At 42.2% G+C, this 16290-nt stretch overlaps 2 protein-coding genes across 2 annotated transcripts; one reads left to right on the top strand and one right to left on the bottom strand.

Moving 5' to 3' along the window:
* Positions 1-2750: 2750 nt before the first annotated feature.
* Positions 2751-13651, bottom strand: LOC132255821 (disks large homolog 1-like). The gene is made up of 5 exons (XM_059751983.1): positions 13469-13651; positions 11561-11664; positions 5474-6675; positions 3277-3529; positions 2751-3219 (listed from the first exon to the last, which is right to left on the bottom strand). Exons 2-5 carry the CDS (start codon positions 11583-11585, stop codon positions 3065-3067), a joined length of 1635 nt encoding a protein of 544 aa, XP_059607966.1. The 5' UTR covers positions 11586-11664; positions 13469-13651; the 3' UTR covers positions 2751-3064.
* A 1249-nt stretch (positions 13652-14900) lies between these two features.
* On the top strand, positions 14901-16281 carry LOC132256578 (15-hydroxyprostaglandin dehydrogenase [NAD(+)]-like). Its single transcript, XM_059753074.1, has 4 exons — positions 14901-15078; positions 15142-15660; positions 15719-15870; positions 15938-16281. Exons 2-4 carry the CDS (start codon positions 15163-15165, stop codon positions 16056-16058), a joined length of 771 nt encoding a protein of 256 aa, XP_059609057.1. The 5' UTR covers positions 14901-15078; positions 15142-15162; the 3' UTR covers positions 16059-16281.
* Positions 16282-16290: the final 9 nt, after the last annotated feature.

Below are 16290 nucleotides of genomic sequence, written 5' to 3'. Positions count from 1 at the left end.
AGCGAGAATTGGCGTTAATAGATATGAATATTTCAGTGAAAATTGTGAATAAAACATATTAAATATGCTATTATTCGCAGTAATGAAACTTTCTGAGTTCACAAACAGGAATTGATCTTGCTTCATTTCTCACGTTGAGAAGCTTTCCTGTCAAAGCTTAAAGCTGCTTTCAGTAATAAGTTTTGCTCGGCCTTTTTGTGTTTTCCCTTTTCTCTGATTATTATTATTTGTCATTATTTGTTCACGTGACATTTGAGTTTATCAATATATTTTTCCATGTTCTATGACTTCTTTTTCAATCACTCTCGGCAGTAATCCCTAATGATGATGCTTAGCCGACATTATTTTTATTTTTATTGTACACATTTGCATGAGCAGCTCTGCATTCATGGACTATCAACGTTCACACTTTCTTCTCATTTTCGCATTGGGTAACAAGTCAATAACTCAATATTTATGCAAATTGCCGGTCGCCGCCCATAAAAAGGCAGTGAAATGAGATTTAGCAAAAGGCGAAGGAGGTGTAATTCTCTATTTCACTTTCCTCGACATCCGCATAGACAAGAAAGTGTCCTCGTCAGGACCCAAACGTGAGGATGCGAGTGTGGCGTAAAATTTTTATTTGGACTTTATGTTAATTCTGCACATGTTCAATATCAAGCATATGAGACAATCTCCATAGCGTGTGCATAAGCGAAACTTCTCCTCTAGGGCCATATCGATTTTCCCTGGGATCTCGCTTATTCCATGGTGAAATGTCACGTCGGACAGTGCCAAAAGGAAGAACAGGAAATGCGATTGAGTGCATAAATCCGCATTGTAATGGATTTATTGGCAAGAGTTTTATGTATGGCGAAGAATTGGTATAAAATATGGAAGTGGTTTCAGGGTTGCGAACATTCGACGAAAATGCTTTTATTGGGCTTCCATTCCTTTTAATATCAAACTCTTCTTCGGCGCCATAAAATGTTAGGACACCCAATTGGTCAAACTTCTTCCATATCCTTTTGCGTTTTTTTTTCCCCTATCCCAAGGCTAGAGAAAACCTTCCGCGTTATTAAGTTTCTGGGTGGAAAAAGCGAATCGATGTGTGAAGGGAAAATTGAGGTTTTACAGCCATATAATTTTGTGTCGATAATGACTCAAAGGGAAGGTGGAGAATTCGAAAATGTGAATAGAAAGGACTTTTTAATACCTGTAAATATGATTTCATCTTGGATTTCATGGAAAGTTTTAACTTTATAACAAGCCACATTCCCTTTGATGTGTTACTTCAGAAAAGTTTCCCCTGTGAATATTAAATTAGTGTTCAAGCTTTACAGAACATACTTAGTTTGCTGGTCTTCCTGTAAATTGAGCAATTTGCAAGCATGTTCAATTCATTATACGTGCAGAGGTTTAATGAAAGTTTGGTTTATAAATAAGCCAATGTAATTTGATAGATGTGAAACGTACATAATATAATCAAAGGGATGATAAAATGTTGCTTGTTTGAGCTACAGATCATATAATTAAGCTATTCATCAGGTCAGTGCTTCTGAACAAACACTAGGGATATAATGATTTGATGTACGTAATATTCTCTAGAGTTGTCCTAATGGATTAATAACACATCTTTGAGCAGTACTAACATTATTATCTCTGTACAATCAATGAAGTGCATCATTGTATGCTCAGGTTACTTCATTGAAGAGCTCCTATGAGAATATCCCCAGATAAACACACGCAAGAGTAAAATTTACCCTCTATAAAGGGGGATATTTTATGGGTTGAGAGCATTGGAAAGCTTCAAAATTGTTGCCGATATCAAATATTTGATTTTCACTCCTGCCTAAAAGATATCAAAATTCAACTACCCAGAAAAGGGATGCTTTTGCGCCTCTGTATCCCCTTTCATGTCTTCACTCACTACACCATGAAATTCAAAGCGCCTGATAACACGTCCGATAAAAGTATGTGTTTATGACTCCCTCTCGGACCGTCCTATGCATTTTAATGATCAACAGTTTGTACACACATCATGGGAAATCCTCTTACGCCACAATATGTTGGATGTGGTGCAAAATTGACAGAGTGTATCCCTTTTGGTATCGAAAGTATAATACGGAAAATTGATTTACGACTGGCAGGGCTTTCAATTACAAAAGATGAGGGGGTAAATGTGATTTATTAGGGCCTGTAATCACTTTACAACCTGTATTGTATAGTTATAGTTTGCTCAAAGGGATCCCGTGGAGAATATTTAGTGAGAATAAATCATTCAGTACCGCTAAAAATAAGCTCTTTTGCATCGCATCATAAATATTATTTATTATCTGTGTATCTACTAATTATATATACAACTTAATTGAGTGCTTTTCATGCAGTTTTATGAGTAATGAAAAATCTGAACAAGGATAAAAATCATGTTTCAAATCTTAAAGATTCATATTTATTAAATGCGCCAGCAAAACCTTTCAAGTATTAATTGAAAATAATGCTTTAATTAGCAAATTCAGTCTAACACCTTTTTCCCTTCTCTGCTTTCCACAAAGTTTCGCCACAGATTTCACACTAGAATAAAAGTCGTTGAATATGAATTTCTGGCGCAATCTCCAGTAGCGACATCTGGGAAACATCCTAAACATTTTAGCATAACATTACGACTTTGTATAATAGTTTCTCATTTCGAATTATCGATACTTCAACGGAATGGTGTGAAAAGAATTAAAAAAAAAAACGTAGTATTTATTTGAAATCTTTATTCACTGTATAAGAATATCAATTGTCAATAAAATATTATATTGGTAAATTTGTATTGGTTCTTGTGTTACATTTTTTTGCTAAACTTTTGAGACATTTGGTCCAGTTATTTGGTTACAAGTGAATTCACTATACATGTATTTTCAATTATGGAAATTGTCACTCAATGGAAGCTTATTTACAACAAAAAAAATATTCTCAAAATCACAGATAACACGAAAACATAAAATATTGGGGGAATTAGAGGAATTACGTGGAAAGGTTTTGTGCTTTTTGGCACACTTCGGCGCTTTTCTAAGCTTCTCAGATCGATACTCTATTATTATTTTCGCGTGGCATTCTCCGGCGGACGTTTGGGTTGGCGACGTCCCAAGAGCATCACGACGTCCCCAGTCTTGATGGACTTGAACACGTCGATGGCCTCCTGATGAGACAGACCTTGAAGACTCTTTCCATTCACCGACAGGATCTCGTCTCCTGGTAGAAAAGGGGACATTTTGTAGTGATTTTAGGAGCTTGTCTGGCTGTTCTTACCCTCCTTGAGAGTGCCTTTCTCAGCCGCCTGGCCATGGCTGTAGATAGTCTTCACATAGATGCCAATGGCGCCCTTCGGAGAGTCCTTTCCGCCCACAATGGAGAATCCCAGTCCTTTGGCGCCGTTGCCTTTGCAGAACTTCGCCTGACGAATGGTAAAGCCGTTTCCACCTCGTGGAAGTGTGCAGAACTTACTCTCCTCGGTTTCGGACACTTCGCCGGCCAGATCCCGATCAGCCAGAGAAGTGACAGACTATAAGTGTAAGCAAAAGTAACAAAGGAATTAGTGTTGAAAGGCAACCACAAAAATTTAACACCTCTCACAGCTGATTTATGGCCCTCAGTCGGTGATCCAATTGAATTTGAATTTCAAATCACCCAAAAACTCTGCTGTGATCCAATCTTATCGATTTCGAGAGACTCTGGGTGAAAGGAATGTGATATTGAATGTAATCACGCAACAGATGGACGACTTCTTCTGCCGCGCGGAGTTCTTGAGGTGTCAATTGCTTACTCATCGCGCGCGCGAGATTTGCTAAAAGGACGGATTTGTCACGTATTGGAAACACTTGCAGGCAAAAACACCCACGATTTGTGTCCAGAAAGAGAAACACACCATCGTCAATTCTGGGTTCAATGAAACCTTTATTGAAGAGTCATTTCGGATGGGATTTGCATTTTGCTGCTTTGCACTGCGTGAATAAATTTTGAAGAAGCTTCCGCGCACAAGTTGCAAGACATTGAGCAAATACACATATAGAACCGATTTGTGCTTAACAGTAAAATAGTGTTTGCTGCTGAATATCTAATTACCGCCAGGCTTTCAGCATTGAAGTGTTATAGAGAAAAAGCGAAAAAAAATCACAGCTATTGTCATTAGTCACTAAACTCTTATCAAGAGCAACTTTGATGGAAACGAAGACGAAAACAACAAGGCAACTCTTTGTGGGTGGCGAACAGAAGTTTCCAGTGATCGCGAAGAAGCTCAAATTCCCTTCTAAAGAATAATCAAATTCAGCAATTCGTCGGACAGCGAAACGTAGGCGTCTTTACACTTAATCGTGCGCAATTAATCATAAGCAATTTCTGCCGAATCGCTCTCTTTACTCTCGCTTTCTCTCTCTCTCTCTGCTTGGCCTAATCAACTCGCCTCGCGGACACCCCATAAATCTCCTGGTGTGCCATTGAAATTTTCGCATTTCCAATTCCATGCAACTATCAAGCGGTGTGGAAAAATTAGAATTCCATCTAATCAACCGCGATCGCAGTGTTGAATTGTGGCTCTAACAAGATTCCGAAGAGGCGTTCTCCGCCCGTTTTTTGTGTGTGTGGGCATCAAAAATGTTACTTAATTACGTAAATCACCCAAGAAAATCACACACAGGCCAAAGCTTGCTCAGCCAAAGCATTGGATATTGTCACAAGTGAAAACGTGAATGCGAGAGGCTCGTGAATTGTCCAAAAGCGTCAAATTGAACAATTGAGATTTTCAATTAAGATTTTGAAAATGTTAGATGGCCCAAAAAGGTTCTGAAACCTTCACAAAATTTGTCCAATTCATCAAATTTTCACTTTTATTCGTTGAAAAGAAAAATAACAAATTGCGTGTCTTCTGCACTCGAGACATATTTGCATAAATCATGACATATGATTATCTTATGAGAAACTGACAAACTCTCGATTAGTGGATTTGTCTTGTTGATGGCAGTGTTTATAAACAAATTAAGCCAACAGTAACAATGCTGAAAAGCTGTTTTATTGGAAAACTCCGCCCATTCTAAAGCCCCGCCCACATAATTACATTATCCCTGGCAAACAGTGTGCAACACATGTTCAGATCAATAGTAAAACCCGTTGGAAAACTTCTCAATCAACTGTAATAACCGCATTTTCCTCCTCCACATTAAATTTCCTTTTATCTCGGCATTAATTATTCCCATTAAAACATTATGCTTCGATGAAATGCAAAGTTGCTGCTTCATGCCGAGCAACCACTCGACTAATTGCAGCCACAGACGAATTCCAGAGACTCGAGTGACCTCGAGCAGTGAGTCATGGAATGATGAGCCCCCAATCAATCGACATTCCGGGCTATTTTGGACCGAAAGCGACCACAGAGCTGAGATGATTTAATCGGGAATTGTTCTGAGAAAAGCGCCTCAAGAAAGTGTGTCCAAAGCGAAAGTCATTTGCATACCTGTTTGGATTTCCGGTCACGGGCGGGTGGTTTCGGTGTTTCCTGGCTCTTCTGGACTCTCCTCACGGGTGGCGTGGGTGTTCTGGTCAGCACGGCGTCGCTCTTGACACTGGGGCGCTTCTTGGGTGTCGCCGGAACGGGTTTCGGCGGCAATTGCTGCTGGCCCATCAGCTTGTTGATGCGCTCGAAGAATCCCACGGACTCTCGACTGCGCGTTGTGCCCGTCTTGAGCGGAGAGTGACTCCGCGGCCGGATACGTACCTTCAGACCCCCTTCGGGCGGAGGACTCTTCTGCGGTCCGGGAGCTTGGCTCACGCGTCCGCCGATGACGAACAGAGGCTTCTTGCTTGGCGCCGACTGGGGCAATTTCGAAGCAGGTGGCTTGACAGCACCTGGAGTAGCCACTCGAGGCACACCACCATTCCGGGAAGGCAATTTAGTCGCCCGAGAGCGACTGTTGATTGTGGCGTGTGGCATGGAAGAGGGTCCGTCTGTCTCTGCAACGTCCTCGTGATCGTACGGCGGCGAAGGGACGTAGAATTGCGATGGTTGTGGCGTCTCGAAGACTTCCTGCACCGACAGTGCTCTCCTCTTTCTCAAGCCAGCGTGGAGTCTGTTGAATTTGTTTCTCAGCAGCTGCTGAACCTCCTGAATGGAGGACTTCTGTCCGGGCAGTCTCATGGAGGCGGACTTGAAGGTCTTCAGCAGTGGGAACTTGGAGTCCTTCTCCTTCTGAATCCCACTGTCGCTGTCCGTGCTGAAGCTGAGCTTCTTCCTGGGCTGCTGTGGGGTTGTCGAGCTCCTCTCCTCGTTGGCGCTGTAGTATTGCAGTCTCTCCCGGCGACCCATCATCCTCGGCGGCTCGGGCAGGTCTTCATAGCGCCTCACCGCGTGCTCCCAGTCGTGATCTCGCCACAATTCCCGCCCGATGGGCGGCTTGGCACTCAGCTTGGCGCCAATATCCCGGTACTCGTGGCTCCTGTACTTGTCCGCCGAGTCGCTGCGGCGCCACAAGTGGCTCTCGCCGTACTTCCAGGTCGTCAGCTGGTCGTCACGCGGCCCCAGGAGTGTGTACGAGGCCGGAGCATCTGGCAGGATGTAGTTGGTGTCCGAGTCCAGGGACGACGGTCCGGAGGCTGTGGCCTTGAAGCTGGCGCACCTTCTGCGCAATTTCTGCCACTTCTGCGAGATGCTCGAGGTGTCTGCAAGAGAGAGATCGAGTGACTTTCTCAGCTGCTGCTGCATTAATTGAAGCCCACAAAAGCCTCACCATATTTGCATTTTACATCGCGCATCGCAATTAATGTAAAAAACACCATCACGATGCGCGGCACTTCTGGATGGCATAATGGGAAGTGGAGGGAAAAAATTGAAATGATGAGAGAATTTCGAATGAGGAAAACACCTGTGATACCGGCGAGGGGCATAAACAGTGAATACAAGAAGGCGATGAAAGTGAAATATTGCTTTATGATAAAAGATGAAGAAGGAAAGTGGAAAAAGTTGAGATAATTAAAATGTTTAGGAGAAGACAAAGTGAATAAATTGTATCTATATAGCAACTGAAGGTCAGTTTGGATATGAAATAAATGGTAAAATAATTTCTTTGAATCCTTTTCACAAAGAGAGAAAAATTCAGTGTGCTTAATTAGCATAGAATGTGAAATAAAGCTCTTAAATATCATGAAATATTACATGAAACCCTCAAACTAGAAGTGATTATTTAAAGTTCATATGAATTAATCTGTATTTCCATATCCGCCGACCTTATTTCAGCCGACTCTCACCTCCAACGCTGATAATTTGAACAACATAAATGGTGAAGAATGTAAAATGCATGGAATGCATTCCCACAGCGCGTCCTGTGAACCACGCACACCCATATTGAGGAGTTATTGTAATATCGCCTTCCACGGGCCATTTTCCCCCCATCATACCTTGTTCCTGTCACTCACGGTCTTGAGAAGAACCACGCGAGAATGTTGTGTGCGGTGACACTTCTCGCGAGACAATTGGAATTATGATTCCCATCAGTCGTCCCACCCCCTCTTTTAGTGTGTGCAGTCAGCAAACAGACAGCATGAAATGGGAGAAGAAGACATGCCGCGATCAAGAGACACAATCTCAAAGTCAACTCGCATGATCATCGCATTAACTCAACTCCCATGCAGGCGATTCTCGTCCTCCGGGTCAGTCAATCAACTCGCTCGCTCTGATCGCACATCAGAGGGTGTCAAACTGATCGCATCTGATCACTTAAGATCACGGCCGCGGTCGCGAAATAGCCAATAAAAACAACGATATAAAATGACTTGTGGGATCGCTTTAAACATTTATTACAAATTCAATTCCGACGATGTTCAATTCACAATGATTCCGGAATATCTTTGTAGGTTATCGAAGGGACGTAACCCGATTTTGACGTTACGAAGTACGTAACGATCATAAGTTTATGATTGGGCAACAAAACACTAAAGGATCCCTCAACCTCCCCATCAGCATTCGCTTCTTCGGTCCTGTTGAAGAACAACCTTTTCTTCATATCCTTCACATCGTAGTTGAATTTGTACTAAAACGACAATTACGTGCTCTTAGCTATTGAACTGAGGAGTTCTTTAACCGAAAATACTACCGATTTTGACTGTTGATCTTCGTCATGAGGTCGAGAAATCACAAGAATAGCAAATATGCTGATGAGAAACAAGACTTTCCACATTTTAAGACACTTTTGGCTTTGCTTAGCAAATGACAACTAATTGATAAGAATTCAGAATGCCTGACTTTATATATAAGCCATTTGAAATGTATTTTATAACTTCCTTATGGCTATAGCATTTTGTAATAAGGAAGATACACCGAAATGAGCATCAAATTTGAGAATTAGGCGAAATGTCGACAGTTTCACAACTGTTTGTCATTTGCTGCACGAAAGGAAGTTCTTAATTGCTGGTCAATAGCGGTTCTCAGCTTCTTCGTCTCTGAGTAAAAACGGAACACGTCTATGAAAGTGAATGCTTTTATGTCCCTCTGCATCAATTGGACCAGCACGAGAGAAATATTACACCAAGAAAATCCATGTTAATATGTCAATTAGGCCCATTTTTCCATAATAGCGCGCAACGCGTTGAGCAAGATCGTCACGAGAATCGAAGGATCGGGCATTTTCACTTATCATGTTAATAATTCTTCAAGAGATTAATGTTAGATGTGAGATACAGTGTTGTGGTCATTTATCCTATCTCGTTTTGCTCTTTTTGGTCTCTCACGCGTCTAACAATAAACATAAAACATGGGTGAGTCACTCGAGGAGCGCACAAAACAGTGCTGCTGACATTTCCAGCAAAAATCCATTCGCAATTCGCTTTGCCTATCCGAAAATACTCGCACATTTTTTCCAACTCCCTCTTTTCTTCAGAGTAATGATGGCGAATTTTAGATTATTTCCTCTCTTAGCTCCAGAACATTGTTATAGAACTCTTTTCCTCCTCATCAGCACGCAAGACAATGAGAACAAAAAGATTCTCTCATTGCTTCTTGGCTTTGCTATTTTTTCCTGGTTTAATGACACTTTTTGCCCAATGGCTGAATTGCGTTGTTGCTTCTTGTGGCAGACTGTATAGGAAAAAAAACAGCACACCAATTGGAATAAATATAAATAAATTAAGTGGATGTATTTGCATAAATGGCTGCGGAATGACAAAGTGTGGAGGCACTTTTGCTCTTCATTCCGTTACTCCTCACGCGGAAATTCATGGCTTTTATCAATTTTTCCACCTTGATGCGCGATAGTTAATCAAATTGGGTAAAGAAACATTATGAGTTACAAGTAAAGTCAACTGAAAGCTGTGTTGACACTTTATTTCCCCGCATGCTTGAAACTGTTTGATTAACGCTCCTCTAATTTCCACTTTTTTCTACCCATTTCTTTGCCCAGTTTATGTGATTAATGAAGAGCGATACAGTGAGCATCGGAAGAATGGGGACATGTCAATAATTAGGCCTTTTATCTCTGTATAATATTTATCCAAGGGTGTTTATCTTTGGCTAATTTGGGACATTCGTTAATTTATGTTTATTCTATGAAATAATTTATTTTTAAAATCTCTGAGAATTCCTAAGATTGTCATAAGAGCTTTCTATGGAATATCCTACAATTCTCCGATGACACATTCATCTAACGTCAAACGTGTCCAATTTGTTGTTTTGTTGAAATATTTCAGATATTATAATGATCTTCAATACTAATCTGCATTGATTTTAATTCAAAGGTACAGTCAACGGAGTTTTACACTAATTGTGCCTAAGTTTACTCTCTCGACTGTAGATTAAGACTCTATGCGCTCATGCTGGTGATATTTACTCAATTTTATCGCATGGATATCGTGGTTTTGTGTACTCTTGAGGGTTTCCAGTGACGAAAAGAATCTCGAAGAGAGGGCAGAGCGACCCATATGGTTCAATAGTCATAAATGAGTCAACCTATGTATCTATGCCAACAACCCCTCAACTTCCAATCGAACAATGCACGGAAATCGAGCAGCTGCCAGTGTGGCGGAAATATAAATTCATAGGGCGAGCACATCTCACTTTCCACACCGCGTGTCTGCCCTTAAAATTGCAACAGCGGCGCACGAAAAAAAAAAACACAGAGAGAGACGAGATAATAGCGAATTCATTTGATCTACATTGGAAATTTCACCAGTTACATGACGATGATCGGTGTTTCTCGCGAATATGCGATCTGTTCTACTCCAAATGGCACTCACGGCAAGAGATCTCTTCATCAGGTGTAACATCGGGGATTAATTTGCATTTAACATTCCCGCCATGTTCCTCCATCGATCTCTTTCGCCCAACAATGGCTCCGCCGTGCAGACAAATCAAATTGTGATACCGCGCCGAGTGGAGTTATGCAAGCTCCTATGCGCGCTGCATCTCCGCGAGAGACAATGCACAATTGCCTGAGGCCCAGAACTCGATGACATCACTCCTGCCTTCCACGTGTGCAAAGATTGGATTCCCCTCTGTTTTTCTCCATACCTTAATTGTCTCTAAAGTGCGCTGCCGCCTCGCGGCCCATCAATCACATCACCATTGAAAGTGTTGCAGGCGATCCGAATCTGGGCAGAGAATAGTCTTATTTGTTTACCATCGCAACGCGCCTGACTCTTGGCCTTCCCGGAGGGCACATATTTCTCATCCAATTTGTTCACAATTCCGTCCAGCCTTGGCGGAAATTTGGACGCTCATTGATGAGTCCAATTGTTACGGACTTGAATAGACAGAATTTGGCTGCTTGAAAAATTGCACATTATCGCTAATAATAGCTCACCTTTCCGCCACAATAGTCAAACATTAGGCATTTCATGTGTCATCATTGATGTCTTTCGCCAACTTAATAGGCATTCGCAGTGCGTCGACTGCGAGTTATTTAGAGTAATTTTATGTGTATTCCAGCGAAAGAGATCTTTGTAGAGTCAGAAAAGGCATTGGCTTCGTCGTTCTGTGGCGAAGTTGAAAGTCAGAGCATATATTCTTTTTATGGAAATTTATGAAGAATGTCGGCGAGAATGCTGAGCATATGCAATGAGAAATCTATTCTGGGGAAAATAACACTCATGTTGACAGCATGAACTATGCGCTCTTGACCCTCATGATTGACTTTGGAAAATATGATTTTGTGGAAATGCTTTTGCTCTCAGTTTGGATTTGACAGAATTGAGTGAAAAGACTTCAGAGGCCACACCTACTGTTAAGCCCCGCCCATCTTGTAGTTGCTGCTATTGTTTGAAAAAATATGCATAGTTTCTCTATAATTTCACCACTTTCTGTGTTGCTCAAAAATTGCTAATTGATTAGTCAGATAAGTGGCCCAAACCTCAAGCCCAAATATTCTAGGATTAGTTTCTTTTGTCATGCCAAATGTAAAGTATTTGTGTATTCTTATGCCATCCAGACAGTGTGTTCGACTCACAATTCTACCGCACGCAGTGCTTCACAGCCAATCTCACGCATCTGTACACACAATGATCGACAGAATGCGGGACAAAAGGTGATCATCGGATTAGGAAATCTTACAACACTCACCCAAATCATTGTCGCACAGCACCATCACGTATTTGATGTGTTGCTTCCTCTGTCTTGCCGCAGACGCGCGTCTCAGCAGCGGAATCTCAAGATGATGATCAACTCTGTAGAAATGTAATCATTATAATCGAATGGCTGTTCAGATGATTTGTGTCATATGGGGAAGAAAAGGAGGTGTATTTACACAGAGAGAGTCATACAAATTCATCAAATGGGATTCACATTGTAAGACTCAGAGTGAATGCGTGCCATTGTGCAGTGCTGAGAATGAAGGGGAAACGAAGCGCATGAGGGTAAAGATCACTCTCTATTTATTTATTTATTCATGAATTCAATTAATTCACCCCAAGAACAAACACAAGCCGAGACGTCTCACCACAAAAGCCAATGGCTGAGACTCCCCTTTTGCCTGATGAAAAACCAAGCGCAAATTGCAATTGCGCGACCCAAAAATAAACTCCGATCACTCAACCCATAAGAGACCAACTACTGAGGCATTTTTGCAATATGGATAATGAGAGGCACTAATTTGCCACACAAACTTTTCACTTTGGCCCGCATTTTCACGAGCCTCTCAAGCTCGACGATTTTTATGTCAGTGGAGCCAAAGAATGAGCCACACTTGAGGCATTCCATTATATCTCTTTTTCCCCCTCAAAAATTTATTTACACCCAGAAAGTTTGGTGTTGTTGGAATGTTAAAAGCAAAAACGCGCCTTTTTATCTTAAACAACTCGCTAATTATTCAATTGATTTAACTACCGTGTTTGTTTTCTATGATGATTTTCACCACATTTGGGAGTCAGAAATGCAGTATAATTATTAGAAATATATTTTTTGGTAATCACAGTGCATCAATTGGAACGTGTATGAATTGTTTTATATAGATTTACACCGTGAAAAGTTATTTGGTGAGAATGAATAAATTTCTTGGCAAATTTGGTTTTCATGTAGTTTTTTCTCTCCTCCAAATGTAAAATTGAGATGAAATTTTTTCACTAAACAATTTCTTGCATTGAGCAGCGAATTAACAAGTGTCTTCATGAATCTTTCTGAACATCAAAAACAAGGTGCAATTAAAGTGACTTTAGAGAGTTTCCAAAAATGCCAAATATTAGCAATTCTTTAGAATGTTTTCATTTGTAAATCCCCAATAAATCATTTAACCATTGACACACCCTAAGGGACTCTGCATTCCTCGTAATTCCTCATATTTCTAACCCCTGATTCTATTGCCTCTCTCTCTCTCTCTCTCTGTTTTTTAGGCCTGTTCCTATTTCCACATTGCGCTTCATTGATTAAAAACATTTATGTTAACGACACACTCAAATGTGCTTCGAGTCCATAAATCTCACTCAAATACCATCAATTCATCCTGGGCTTCTATTTCAAGAGGATCTTTCTGCTGCACTCTAAAAGTGCCCTTCATTCACTGTCGCTTAGCTGTGGAGTTCATTTTCATAGGCAGAGAAAAACAGATCCATTGAAATAGTTGAATGGGAAGGTTTTTTTTCCTCTGTAAACACACATTTTGAGGGCCTCCACAATGGCTTCTCGTCACGATAATCGCTCAGATGCGCGCCAATCCGATATTTTAATTGCAATACAATTAGATGCCCCCGTAAAAACGCCCATTTCAGGCTGAATTTGCATCTCTCGGGCTCGGGTAAATCACAATGAAATTCTACTCAGAACTCTTCACGCTCCTCCGCGAGCCCCGCGGCGTTTTATGCTCAATTCTATTACACTCACTCTTCGTGCGGTTCTGTATTTATAGCCCACTCTGGGGTGATATTCGCAAAGGGAATTTTGTCATGTTGAATTGAATTGAGAGTTTCATCTTTTGTCAGTTAATTGTTCCACTTCTCAAGCATTGCGTGGAAGAAAACCACCAAAAATTCTACGTACATTTCTCTGGACAAGTGATTTGCGGTGTTGATCGTCAAAGAACTGCCTTCACAACTTGTTATTATTAACACTGGCACAGAGCCGACACGCACTGAACGCCGCGATGACTCAAGAGCAACTGACTGTGGAGTGGCTTGAGCGCGAGCAGCAGAGCTCAAGATCGCCGGAACAGAGTTGAGAGCGTTGTACGAAAATGTAGATGTAATTGGAAATTAAACTGGAGAGCGCTTTCAATAATATTCAATACCGCAAATGTGACTTTTGCCAGCAAGACGTCTTCTGTGCCACGATAGGCAAAATCTAGAACCTCTGCAACTCTGGCTTCGTGGCCACGAAAGCGCGTTTAGGCGTCTGTTTTGCTTATGGCAAGGACCAGCAGAGCGACCACAGCAAAGAATCGGTGCTCATCGACCAGGAACGCGATCCGGAGATTCCATCAAAAATCGTGTGTGAGAGCCTTAAACAAAAAGGGCGCAAAAGAGACACAGCGAGAAAAACACATGAAAAACAACACGAGAGAGGAAGAGAGTTCAACAATGAAAAAAGAGGCAACAACAAGAATTGGTGACGATTGAGTGAATTGAATAACAATGCTCAAAAGTGCCGTGAACGTGTGTGGGTGCAACAAATTACGACACGCATTCGTGATTCTGCGATCATTGTCTCAAACTTTTATGCCACCTTTTCATCCCTATTTGGCGCTCAGTTGCAGGATAGCAAATTTTGCTAATTTGACGAAAAAACACTGACGAGCGTGATGGAACAATTAGTGAATATTGGTTAAGTTTATGTTTGTTCACATGAAGCGCTTTGGCTTCATTATTATTATTATTATCAATTGATTGATTGATTGATTTCACCTATAAAATGCAGCAGAACTTCTGGTGTTTGTTTTTGCTAAGAAGGTGAATTCAAAGACTCAAACCTACACTCAGAAAAATCTGCAGAAATCACTCCGAAAAAGGGGAAAAAGAGAAAAATCTTGTCATTGCATTTGTCCTACAGCAAATGCAATAAAACACAACATCTATGAAATCATACCGCATTATGTGTTGATAGTTTAATTCGTTAATTTATCAATGCGCGCGCTTTTCACAATTGTCGACGATTAATCATCGACACAATCATTTCTCGCTTTAGGGCTTAAATTTTACGCGAAATACACACAAAATAATCACAGTCTAAGAATTGTTTATAAAAGAATAAAAAAAAGATTGGCTCATTGGGCAAAGATGAAGATTTATCGCTAATCATTGCAGCATTGATGATATTTCACCACCACAGATAACTATGTAGGAGCGAAATTACATAATGAAAGAATCAGTTGAATTTCAATAGCTCAGCCAGCCAAACTAGACAATCGTCCCTGAACTTGCCATGCCAATGTCCCATGAATCGCGGGCCAAGGATGCGAGGTGATGGACCTCTTCGCGCATGTCTTTGCGCCATTAATGCTCCCCAAAAGGGTGTGTGGAACTGCTGTTGTTTTCCCCCCGCGCTCTCTCTCACTCACACAAATGTTCACCATCTAGAGGCTGCGCCCCCAAGACATTGTACACCCCCGAAGAGCACCGCAGAGATCGGACCTCATCAGCTGTACAGCCGGGCAAGTAGGATGTGTGAAATGCGTGATTTGCGGACGGAGGATAATCAATGAAAATTTTCACACAAAGGCCAAAGACACCCGCGGAGGAATGGACCTGAAGGACAAGGTGGCTCTGGTTACTGGCGCCGCGACGGGCCTCGGCAGGTCGTTCTGCGAGGAGATCCTGCGCCACGGCGGCAAGGTGTCCATCTGCGATCTGGACTCGGACGCTGGCGAGCTGGCCGCCGATGAGCTGGGCCAGACTTTCGGCCGCGAGCGGGTGCTCTTCTGCCACTGCGACGTCACGGACTACTCGCAGTACGAGGAGGCCTTCCAGACCACCATGACGGAGTTCGACGCCATCGACATCGTGATGAACAACGCCGAGATCTGGAATGACAAGTTCTGGGAGCTCGAGGTGGACGTGAATCTCAATGGCACTATTCGCGGCACGCTGCTGGCGCAGAGATTCATGGGGCGCAACAACGGCGGCAGCGGCGGCATTGTTATCAACATCGGCTCCGCCACGAGTGTGCGGCCGCACATCTCCACGCCCATATACTCAGCCACCAAGCACGCCATCCTGGCGCTGTCCAGGTCCTGTGGGGTAAGCAAATTCCCCGCCAAAGCTGCACAATAATCACCCACTTCCTCCCCGCCCAAAGGATTCTTACCACTTCAATCTCACGGGCGTGCGCGTGGTCGCCGTGTGTCCGGCTCTCCTGGAGAACGCCATGGCGTCCAACAGCAAGCGCTTCAAGTCGCCCAGCCACGAGAAAGCCTGGCAGCTGGACGTAAAGGGACTCATGCCCCAGAAGTGAGTACAAATCCCTCTTTGTCCCCAAGAAGACTCAACACAATTGCGTGTTTTCTCACCTGCAAAGGCTCGAGCACGTGGCGCGGTGCGTGATTCCCATCATCAAGGATGCCACAAGTGGCAGCATTTGGTTGATAGCCAATGGGAAGTCCGCCAAGGAGATTCCCTACTCAGCCGTGCAGCTCTAAGCAGTTGTTGGACAAACATTTTTAGAGAGAAAAGAAGTAATAATAATTGGTATTAAAACCTAGAATTTATCACGTGAACCAAATCATCAAAATGTATCTCAGAGATATTTTTACCATTTTGCGCCCTTTTCCATCAACTCTCAATACCAAAACAAAAAGAAAACCTCTAATAAACTCACCCTAATCACATAATTGTGCAATAAAAAAAATAGCTGAGAATCTGCTAAACTTA

Source organism: Phlebotomus argentipes, unplaced genomic scaffold (assembly GCF_947086385.1).
Source record: "Phlebotomus argentipes unplaced genomic scaffold, Phlebotomus argentipes genome assembly contig_5, whole genome shotgun sequence".
In the NCBI taxonomy this organism is placed as follows: Eukaryota; Metazoa; Arthropoda; class Insecta; order Diptera; family Psychodidae; genus Phlebotomus; species Phlebotomus argentipes.
The sequence above is the reverse complement of the archived record's forward strand: the minus strand, read 5'-3'. Positions and strand labels throughout refer to the sequence as shown.